The sequence below is a fragment of the Notechis scutatus genome, chromosome 4, assembly GCF_049901735.1.
Source record: "Notechis scutatus isolate UNSWTSFEM ecotype Mainland chromosome 4, rNotScu1.2, whole genome shotgun sequence".
NCBI lineage: Eukaryota > Metazoa > Chordata > Lepidosauria > Squamata > Elapidae > Notechis > Notechis scutatus.
Window position 1 is genome coordinate 355,600 of NC_142012.1, and position 11,375 is coordinate 366,974.

The window sequence follows — 11,375 nt, forward strand, 5'->3', positions numbered from 1 at the left end:
AAATATGGAAGTTAGAAACTAAAGAAGACTAGCATAAAATAATAAATACGTGATAATTAAAAATGTTAAGATGGGGAATGTTAGGAGAATTAGGTATATGATGAAGATTAGCATGATGTAAGTATAGAATATTAAAGTAAAAGTAATGAATATGGATAAACTATAATGGTAATTGCACAAGATATGAATACTCAGATGACACACTGTTCAAATGAAAGATGAAATGTTTGTACAAATGAAATAAAAAAAATTAATACAAAAAAAGAAAGAAAGAAACAGAATTTTGCATGGTCCTTTAACCAAAAGCAGCTCCATTTTCTGGAATCTGATCTTGGATCTCCCCGAGTTGTTGACAATTTTATTCCCAAAGAAGCTGAGCCATGAAGCCTAAAGAAGCTACCATGCTCAGTCCAGGAAGTGCTCAGATCAGGAACATCTGGGGAAGGTCCCTGTCCTTTTAGAAGAACCCTGTGACCAAGAAAAGAGAACATCTGTAGCACAGAGTTGAACTGTGGGGGTCCTTGGCGCTCTCTGACATTGGTGGTTTTCTTCTGCAGACGTTTCGTGGCCCATCTAGGTAACATCATCAGTGCTAGGAAGAAGAGGGGGATGTGGGGAGGAGAACTGTGGGGTCCTTGGTGCTCTCTGAGCTTGGTTGTTTCCTTGCAGATTTTTAATTACCCAACCAGGAAACATCATTAATACTGTAATAACAGTACAGTAACATCACTAAGCATGGATGATATTACATTCTTGGGTAATGAAACATCTCCAAGAAAGCCAACAAGCTCCAAGGGCACCACAGTCCTCCTCCTCCTCCCTGAAAACCCCACTCCCTTCTATCACTGATGGTGTTAAATAGACGGGTAATGAAATGTCTGTATCAAAGACTCCAAAACAATCCTGAACTCTTGTAGAGTAGGGAACATCTGCTTTCCACATTGAATGATGTTTTGTCCAGAGGGGAGCGGAGGAGATGGGAGAGGATGGAGGGGGAAGAGGAGTGGAGAGGAGAGAGAGAGGAAGGGGAAGAGAAAGAGAAAGAGAAAAGAAGAGAAGAGAAGAAGAGAAAAGAAGAGAAGGAGAGAAGAGAAGGAAGGGAAGAGAAGAGAAAAGAAGAGAAGAGAAAGAAGGGGAAGGGGAAAGGGGGAAAGAGAAGAAAAGAAAAGAGAAGGAGGAAGCGAAAGGAAGAAGGGAAGAGGGAAGAGAGAAGAGAAGAGAAGAGAAGAGAAGAGAAGAGAAGAGAAGGCGAGAGAGAGAGAGGAAGGGGAAGAGAAAGAGAAAGAAAAAAAGAAGAGAAGAAGGGGAAGGAGAAGAGAAGAGAAGAAAAGGAGGGAAGAGAAGGGGAAGGGAAGAGGAGAAGAGAAGAGAAGAGAAGAGAAGAGAGAGAGAGGAAGGGGAAGAGGAAGAGAAAAAGAAGAGGAGAGAAGAAGAAGGGAAGAGAAGAGAGAGGAGAGAGAGAGAAGGGAAGGAAAGAGGAAGAGAAGAGAAGAGAAGAGAAGAGAAGAGAAGAAGGGAGAAGAAGGGGAAGAGAAGAGAAGAGAAGGAGAGAGAGAGAGAGAAGAGAAAGAGAAGAGAAAGAGAAGAAAGAAGAGAAGAAGGGGAAGGGGAGAGAAGAGAAGAGAAGAGAAGAGAAGAGAGAGAGAGAGAGGAAGGGAAAGGAGAGAGAGAAGAGAGAAGAGACTCCAAGCCAAATCTCTAATGCCAATTCCCAAAACCCGAGGTGCAAAAGGCCGAGGGGGGTCGCAAGGAGAACACCTCCAAAAGGGATCCCGCCAGGCGAGAGAAAACGCAGTGACCCCATTTGGAGAACAAAATGGAAGAAGTCCAGCGAAGCCCAGGAAAGCTGAGGGGCAGGTTTGCCTGGTTGTGTGTGCCTGGATGTGTGTCTGTCTGAGTGTGTGTAATGGGGGGGTGTTGTTGTTGTTTTAATGGGTCCCGGCTATTCCCGACAATGCGGTAGGCGTATGGAAAGAGCCAGGAATGCGAGAGAGCGAGCAGAGGAGGAGGAGGAGGATGCTTCTTCTCCTCCGCTTCCCAGGCAGAGGAAGCCGCAGAAGACTCCGGGAGGACCAAGGCTGCAGACCGCGGGGTTCAGCTCGCCCGACATGCTGCCGTGGGTCTCCGTCGCGCTCCTGGCCCTTTCCTCCCTCGGTTGGCCGCCCCCTCTGCGGTGGGACGCTCCCTTTCGGGGACACCTGGACTCTCCCAGGAGATGCTCGGGGACCCCAGAGCCAACTGGACCACGGCTCTGCCCCAGTTGGCCTCGCCTCTGGTTTCCACAGCCGGGGCCAGAGAAGAAAAGGACCCGGGCCGCACGGAGCCCCCAAAATCTCCACAACTCTTCCCAGGGCTCCAGAGGCTCCAGAGGTGCCACCGTCCACCAGCAGCTCCACCACTGAGACCCCAAGGGACAGCAAAGGTACCTGACTAGCATTTGGGATTCAGAGAAAAACTGGGGGGGGGTAGATAGGGGTGGAAAGGGAGGGGGTGATGTGGTTTTGGGGTGGAGGGCATCGGCTGTCCCCCTTTTTGGGGGAGGGAAGCAGGATGCAGGGGGGGGCGGAAGTATCGCGGGGATGTTCTTAGAAGATCAAAGATGTGACGCCTGCCGGGGACAGACTGTGAGAGAAGCCTCACCCTGAGCCAGCCGGCAGTTGTGTGATGATGGGACTTGTAGTCCCTTGCATCAGTGGGGGGGGGGGGAATCTCAGGTTTTGAGAAGGGTGGTCTGATTGGTAGCAGGACAAGAAGGGGCCGGTGTGGGGAGGGGCTGATGAAACGTGCGCCACTGTTTTCCCAAAGATGACCCCAAATCAATTTTTTGTTTTGTTCTGGAGTATGATAGATGGATAAAAGGGGAATGTTTCTAGCTCAGAGTTGAAATGGGTGCGGGGTGTCCTTGGTGCTCTCTGAGCTGGGTGGTTTTTCTTGCAGACGTTCCATGACCCAACTAGGTAATTTAATTAGTGTGAGAAGGGAGAGGAGGAGGAGGAGGAGGAGGAGGAGGAGGAGGAGGAGGAGGAGGAGGAGGAGGACTTAGGGGTCCTTGGTGCTCTCTGAGCTGGGTGGTTTTTCTTGCAGACGTTTCATGATCCAACTAGGTAACATCATCAGTGTGAGAAGGGAGAGGAGGAGGAGGAGGAGGAGGAGGAGGAGGAGGACTTAGGGGTCCTTGGTGCTCTCTGAGCTGGGTGGTTTTTCTTGCAGACGTTTCATGATCCAACTAGGTAATATAATCAGTGTGAGAAGGGAGAGGAGGAGGAAGGAGGAGGAGGAGGACTGGGGTCCTTGGTGCTCTCTGAGCTGGGTGGTTTTTCTTGCAGACGTTTCATGATCCAACTAGGTAATATAATCAGTGTGAGAAGGGAGAGGAGGAGGAGGAGGAGGAGGAGGAGGAGGAGGAGGAGGACTTAGGGGTCCTTGGTGCTCTCTGAGCTGGGTGGTTTTTCTTGCAGACATTTCATGACCCAACTAGGTAATTTAATCAGTGTGAGAAGGGAGAGGAGGAGGAGGAGGAGGAGGAGGAGGAGGAGGAGGAGGAGGAGGAGGACTTAGGGGTCCTTGGTGCTCTCTGAGCTGGGTGGTTTTTCTTGCAGACGTTTCACCACCCAACTAGGTAATTTAATCAGTGTGAGAAGGGAGAGAGGAGGAGGAGGAGGAGGAGGAGGAGGAGGAGGAGGAGGAGGAGGAGGAGGAGGAGGACTTAGGGGTCGTTGGTGCTCTCTGAGCTGGGTGGTTTTTCTTGCAGACATTTCATGACCCAACTAGGTAATATAATCAGTGTGAGAAGGGAGAGGAGGAGGAGGAGGAGGAGGAGGAAGAGGAGGAGGAGGAGGGGGTACTTAGGTGCTCTCTGAGCTGGGTGGTTTTCTTGCAGACATTTCATGACCCTACTAGGTAATATAATCAGTGTGAGAAGGGAGAGGGGTTGGAGGAGGAGGAGGAGGACTTAGGGGTCCTTGGTGCTCTCTGAGCTGGGTAGTTTTTATGCATATGTTTCATGACTCAACTAGGGAACATCATCACTGCTAGGAAGGCTGGGGGGGAGGGAGGGGTTGCAGGGAGGAGGGGGAGGAGGATGTGGGTGCTCTCTGAAGTTGGTTGCTTTCTTTCACGACGTTTCATGTTTCCTACTGCTGTGTGTGTATCCATCTATTTATCTATCTATCTATCATTATCTACCATCTATCAATCAATATCTATCTAGTTATCTATCATCTATCATTATCTATCTACCATCTATCTATCTTCTATCTATCTAATCTAACATCCATCCATCTATACCTATCCCTATATGAGAGAGAGAGACAGAGAGAACCTCACATATTTATATACGTTCAACCTATATTTATATATATTTACAAAAGTAACTAACAGTTACTGTTCCACAGCTTCAATCAATAAGGATCTATTGCAGGTTACAATAGCTAGCAGGTAATGTCAACAACCACTTAATAAATGTCAGGAATTTGTGTGACTATAATCCAGCTGGCATCTAATGTGTAAGGAGCAGCTTCTGAATCTGATAGATGATAGAGAGGGTGGTTGAGAGAGAGTGAGAGATAGATAGAGAGGGATAGATGGATGGATGGATGGATAGATAGATAGATAGATAGATAGATAGATAGATAGATAGATAGATAGATAGATAGATGATAGATAGATAGATGTTGGATGGATGAGACCGATAGAGAAAGATGAGGAGAGATGATGGATGGATAGATAGATAGATAGATAGATAGATAGATAGATAGATAGATAGATAGATAGATGATAGATAGATGGATAGATAGATAGATGGATAGATAGATAGATAGATAGATAGATAGATAGATAGATAGATAGATAGATAGATAGATAGATAGATAGATAGATAGATAGATGATAGATAGATAGATGTTGGATGGAGAGACCGACAGAGAAAGAGAGAGAGAGAAATAGATAGATAGATAGATAGATAGATAGATAGATAGATAGATAGATAGATAGATAGATAGATAGACAGACAGACAGACAGATGATAGATAGATATATGTTGGATGGAGAGACTGACAGAGAAAGAGAGAGAGAGAAATTGATAGAGATAGATGGATGGATAGATAGATAGATAGACAGACAGACATAGATGAGAGAGAGAGAGAGAGAGAGAGAGAGAAATAGATATACACAGATAGACAGACAGAATAGATAGACAGATATAGATTAGATAGATTAGATAGATGGATGGATGGATGGATGATAGATAGAGATAGAAATACAGAGATAGATAGATAGAAATACAGAGAGAGAAAGAGGGAGAGATTAATGGTTGAAAGGACTGAGCCGCTGTATGGTTTTACTTTTCCCCAGCTCCGAAAAGGCCTCTCCGGGTCAAAATAGTCAAGAAAAAGATTTTGAAGAAAAAGATCCAAAAGCTGCTAAATCCGGAAACGGCCTCCCAAGAGGCATCAGGTAGGTCCTTTTGGGTCCCCTTCTGCCCTTCCTCCACAGCCAGGGATGTTGCATTGTAGGCAGGTTGTGGTCGCCCAAAGGTCCCCTTTCGGGAAGCTGGACTGCAACACCCATCATCCCTTTGGGGTGGGACAAGCAGTCCAGAGGTGGTCTATTCAGCCGATTCTGGCCAGTTCTGGAGAACCGGTAGCGGAAATTTTGAGTAGTTCGGAGAAGCCTCCAATCCCACCTCTGGCTGGAGATTTTACAGTATCCTTCCCCTGCCACGCCCACCAAGCCACGCCCACAGAGCCGGTAGTTTAAAAAAAAAAATCGAATCCCACCACTGGAGCTGTCCATTTCCTCTGGAGCAGGGGCCTCCAACCTTGGCCAAGACTTGTGGACTTGTACCCTATGACTCCCAGAATTCCTCAGAGTAGAACAGAATAGAATTTGAAAATAGAATAGAATAGAAATTGGAATATAGAATGGAATAGGATAGGATAGGAATACAGAATAGAGTAGAGTAGAGTAGAGTAGAGTAGAGTAGAGTAGAATAGAATAGAATAGAATAGAATAGAATAGAATAGAATAGAATAGAATAGAATAGAATAGAATAAGGAATAGAATAGATATTGGAATGTAGAATAGAATAGAATAGAACAGAATTTGAAAATAGAATAGAATAGAAATTGGAATATAGAATGGAATAGGATAGGATAGGAATACAGAATAGAGTAGAGTAGAGTAGAAGAGTAGAGTAGAGTAGAGTAGAGTAGAGAGAATAGAATAGAATAGAATAGAATAGAATAGAATAGAATAGAACAGAATTTGAAAATAGAATAGAATAGAATAAATATTGGAATGTAGAATACAATAAAACAGAATTTGAAAATAGAGTAGAATAGAATAGAATAAATATTGGAATGTAGAATAGAATAGAATAGAATAGAATAGAATAGAATAGAATAGAATAGAATAGAACATAATTTGAAAATAGAATAGAATAGAATAGAGTAGAATAAATATTGGAATGTAGAATAGAATAGAACATAATTTGAAAATAGAATAGAATAGAATAGAATAAATATTGGAATGTAGAATAGAATAGAATAGAATAGAATAGAACATAATTTGAAAATAGAATAGAATAGAATAGAATAGAATAGAATAGAATAGAATAGAATAGAATAGAATAGAATAGAATAGAATAGAACAGAGTAGAACAGAACAGAATTCTTTATTGGCCAAGTGTGGTTAGACACACAAGGAATTTGTCTCGGTCCAAATGCTCTCAGTGTACATAAAGGAAAAGATCCATTCGTCAAGAATCATCAGGTACAACACTTAATAATAGTCACAGGGTACAATAAGCCATCAAATCCTACTAGGAAACAGTCAATAAAAATTGTTAGGATGCAAGCAGCATATTACAGGATATTACAGTCATACAGTCATAAGTGGGAGGGGAGGGGTGATAAGGAGTGATGAGAAGATTAATAGTGATAGTAGTGCAGACTTACTCAACTAGTCTGTGTAATGGGTGGGACCGAAAGGGAGTAACTGGCCCAAAAATCACCCCGCTGGATTTCATGTCTAAGCCAGGACTAAAAACTTAACAACTGCAGCGGTTCCTTGGGATCGTTCTTGGAAAGCCGGCTCTGGGGTTTTTCTCTCCCCCCTCCCCGGGCTTTGGCTTTCCAGGCTTCCGGTGGCATTGAGTTGTTGGGTTTGGCTACAGCTCTGCCCATTAAAAAGCTCCAAGGCAGTTCCAGAAATCTGGAAGTCTTCAGCCTGCCAGCGGCGGGAGTTCTGGAGAACCGGTAGCGGAAATTTGGAGTAGTTCTGAGAAGCCTCCAATCCCACCTCTGGCTGGAGATTTTACAGTATCCTTCCCCTGCCACGCCCACCAAGCCACGCCCACAGAGCCGGTAGTTTAAAAAAAAAAATCGAATCCCACCACTGGAGCTGTCCATTTCCTCTGGAGCAGGGGCCTCCAACCTTGGCCAAGACTTGTGGACTTGTACCCTATGACTCCCAGAATTCCTCAGAGTAGAACAGAATAGAATTTGAAAATAGAATAGAATAGAAATTGGAATATAGAATGGAATAGGATAGGATAGGAATACAGAATAGAGTAGAGTAGAGTAGAGTAGAGTAGAGTAGAGTAGAGTAGAATAGAATAGAATAGAATAGAATAGAATAGAATAGAATAGAATAGAATAGAATAGAATAGAATAGATATTGGAATGTAGAATAGAATAGAATAGAACAGAATTTGAAAATAGAATAGAATAGAAATTGGAATATAGAATGGAATAGGATAGGATAGGAATACAGAATAGAGTAGAGTAGAGTAGAGTAGAGTAGAGTAGAGTAGAATAGAATAGAATAGAATAGAATAGAATAGAATAGAATAGAACAGAATTTGAAAATAGAATAGAATAGAATAAATATTGGAATGTAGAATACAATAAAACAGAATTTGAAAATAGAGTAGAATAGAATAGAATAAATATTGGAATGTAGAATAGAATAGAATAGAATAGAATAGAATAGAACATAATTTGAAAATAGAATAGAATAGAATAGAGTAGAATAAATATTGGAATGTAGAATAGAATAGAACATAATTTGAAAATAGAATAGAATAGAATAGAATAAATATTGGAATGTAGAATAGAATAGAATAGAATAGAACATAATTTGAAAATAGAATAGAATAGAATAGAATAGAATAGAATAGAACAGAGTAGAACAGAACAGAATTCTTTATTGGCCAAGTGTGGTTAGACACACAAGGAATTTGTCTCGGTCCAAATGCTCTCAGTGTACATAAAGGAAAAGATCCATTCGTCAAGAATCATCAGGTACAACACTTAATAATAGTCACAGGGTACAATAAGCCATCAAATCCTACTAGGAAACAGTCAATAAAAATTGTTAGGATGCAAGCAGCATATTACAGGATATTACAGTCATACAGTCATAAGTGGGAGGGGAGGGGTGATAAGGAGTGATGAGAAGATTAATAGTGATAGTAGTGCAGACTTACTCAACTAGTCTGTGTAATGGGTGGGACCGAAAGGGAGTAACTGGCCCAAAAATCACCCCGCTGGATTTCATGTCTAAGCCAGGACTAAAAACTTAACAACTGCAGCGGTTCCTTGGGATCGTTCTTGGAAAGCCGGCTCTGGGGTTTTTCTCTCCCCCCTCCCCCCGGGCTTTGGCTTTCCAGGCTTCCGGTGGCATTGAGTTGTTGGGTTTGGCTACAGCTCTGCCCATTAAAAAGCTCCAAGGCAGTTCCAGAAATCTGGAAGTCTTCAGCCTGCCAGCGGCGGGAGGCTTTCACCGAAGGAAAAAAAAAATGGCAAAAGCAACAGTGAGGCCAACAGCAGGAGGGGGGAGGACAGGAGGCCAAGAGGATCCCATCCCATCCCTTGCATCCTGTGGTGTGTGTGTGTGTGTGTTTTTTAATGAGTGGGGGGGGGGAGACAGACTTTCTGTTGTACTTATTTTCAATTGACTCAAAAAAATGGTGCATTTCCTGGAAGCCGATGGATGCAGATGCCAGGCCCAACACTGGGGACTAGCAACTTGCATGGACGGTCAACCCCTTGAGCGTGCTTTGGGAGGACAATGGCGGCTGAAGGAAATGGGGAGTTGGGGCTCCCTTTAATCCTAGCAACTTGACTTCAGTTCCCAGAATTCCCCACCCAGGCATGGTGCAATGACGGGGAGGGAAGGACGAGGTGCAGTGAATACTTCCTTCCTTTATTTTTATCCTTCTCCTTCCTTCCCCCTTCTATTTAACCTTCCCTTCCCTCCTTCCTTTTTTATCCTTCTCCTTCCTTCCTTCCCTCCCCTTTTCCTTCCCTTCTTCCTTCCTCCCTGCCTTCTCCTCTTCCATTTATCCTTCCTTCCTTCCTTCCTTCCTTCCTTCCTTCCTTCCTTCCTTCCTTCCTTCCTTCCTTCCTTCCTTCCTTCCTTCCTCCCTTCCTTCCTTGCCTCCCTCCCTCCCTCCAACCCTTCCTTCCCAGTTCTCTCTTTCCAAGCTCCAATTCTGGATCTGTCCCCTGCAAAATTAAATGCAGATTCTGCAGCATGTCCTGGATTGACATCAATGGCTCCAAGAAAGGATGGTGGGCTTTTGGCATCCCTGCATCAGTGGTGCAACCACAACGGATTTTGACAGTTGACAATTATTATTATTTTTTGCCGGTGCCAAGCAAAGCTTTGCATATTTTGGCCTGTCCTGCAGCTTTTATAATGCTGGTGACTGGACAAAGAGGGGAGGGGAGGGAAGAGAAGGGGAAGGGAAGAGGAAGAGAAGGGAAGGGGAGAGAAGGGAAGAGAAGGGAAGGGGAGAAAAGGAGAAGATGGGAAGGGGAGGAAAGGAGGGAAGGGAGAGAGCAGGAGAGAAGGGGAGGGGTAGTCAAGGAGTGGGGGAAGGAAGGAAAAAGAAAGAAGAAAGGGAGGGAGGGGGAAGGAAGGAAGGAAAGAGGAAGGAAGAAAAAGAGGAAGGAAAGAAGGAAGAAAAGAAAGGGGAGGAGGAAGGAGGAAGAAAGAAATGAAGAAAAGGAAGAGACAGGAAGGAAGAAGGAAGGAAGGAAGAAAGAAGGAAGGAAGAAGAAAGAAAGGAAAGAAAGAAAGAAAGAAAGAGAAGAAAAGAAAGAAAGAAAAGAAAGAAAGAAAGAAAGAAAGAAAGAAAGAATGAATACAGGAAGTGGAGGAAGGGAGGGAAGGGAGAGAGCAGGAGAGAAGGGGAGGGGGAGGCAAGGAGTGGGGAAAGGAAGGAAAAAGAAAGAAGAAAGGGAGGGAGGGGGAAGGAAGGAAAGAGGAAGGAAGAAAAAGAAGAAGGAAAGAAGGAAGAAAAGAAAGGGAGGGGAGGAAGGAGGAAGAAAGAAATGAAGAAAAGGAAGAGACAGAAGGAAGGAAAGAAAAGAAAGAAAGAAAGAATACAGGAAGTGGAGGGAGGAAGGGAAGGGAGAGAGAAGGAGAGAAGGGAGGGGCAAGGAGTGGGGGAAGGAAGGAAAAAGGAAGGAAAAAAGAAAGGAAGAAAGAAAGGGAGGGAGGGAGGGGGAAGGAAAGAAGGAGGAAGGAAGAAAAAAGAAGAGGAAGGAAAATAAGAAAGGGAGGGGAAATGAACAAAGAAGAAAGAAAATAAGAAAAGGAAGAGATGGAAGGAAAGAAAGAAAAAAAGCATCAAGTCAAAGTGCTTGCTCTGCATAATTCTTCTGGCACTTGCAGAGAGGACAAGAGGCCCAAAGGGGGCTAACTCCGTTCTCCTAAAAATTGCGGTTGGACTCATCACATTTCTGCCTGGATTTTTTTTTTTTTTAATCTTGATTTTTTCCCCCCCTCAGGGTTGTTGACTCAGCTGTGGCTCCTGCAAGAAATAGTTGTGTAATTATACACTGCTCAAAAAAATAAAGGGAACACTTAAACAACACAATGTAACTCCAAGTCAATCACACTTCTGTGAAATCAAACTGTCCACTTAGGTAGCAACACTGATTGACAATCAATTTCACGTGCTGTTGTGCAAATGGAGTAGACAACAGGTAGAAAGCATAGGCAGTTAGCAAGACACCCCCAATAAAGGAGAGGTTCTGCAGGTGGTGACCACAGACCACTTCTCAGTCCCTATGTTTTCTGGCTGATGGTTTGGTCACTCTTGAATGCTGGCGGTGCTTTCACTCTAGTGGTAGCATGAGACGGAGTCTACAACCCACACAAGTGGCTCAGGTAGTGCAGTTCATCCAGGACAGCACATCAATGCGAGCTGTGGCAAGAAGGTTTTCTCTGTCTGTCAGTGTAGTGTCCAGAGCATGGAGGCGCTACCAGGAGACAGGCCAGTACATCAGGAGACATGGAGGAGGCCGTAGGAGGGCAACAACCCAGCATCAGGAGCGCTACTTCCGCCTTTGTGCAAGGAGGGA

At 44.1% G+C, this 11,375-nt stretch overlaps 1 protein-coding gene across 1 annotated transcript in view; it reads left to right on the plus strand.

Annotated features, from left to right (window-relative positions):
- The first annotated feature begins 2,019 nt into the window (after positions 1-2,019).
- CPXM1 (carboxypeptidase X, M14 family member 1) overlaps positions 2,020-11,375 on the plus strand; it is a 32,456-nt gene continuing 23,100 nt past the window's right edge. Inside the window, 4 exon segments of the mRNA XM_087962618.1 lie at positions 2,020-2,159; positions 2,162-2,297; positions 2,300-2,422; positions 5,353-5,454. Of these exon segments, the coding sequence (XP_087818744.1) occupies positions 2,109-2,159; positions 2,162-2,297; positions 2,300-2,422; positions 5,353-5,454 (412 nt within the window). The 5' untranslated portion in view covers positions 2,020-2,108.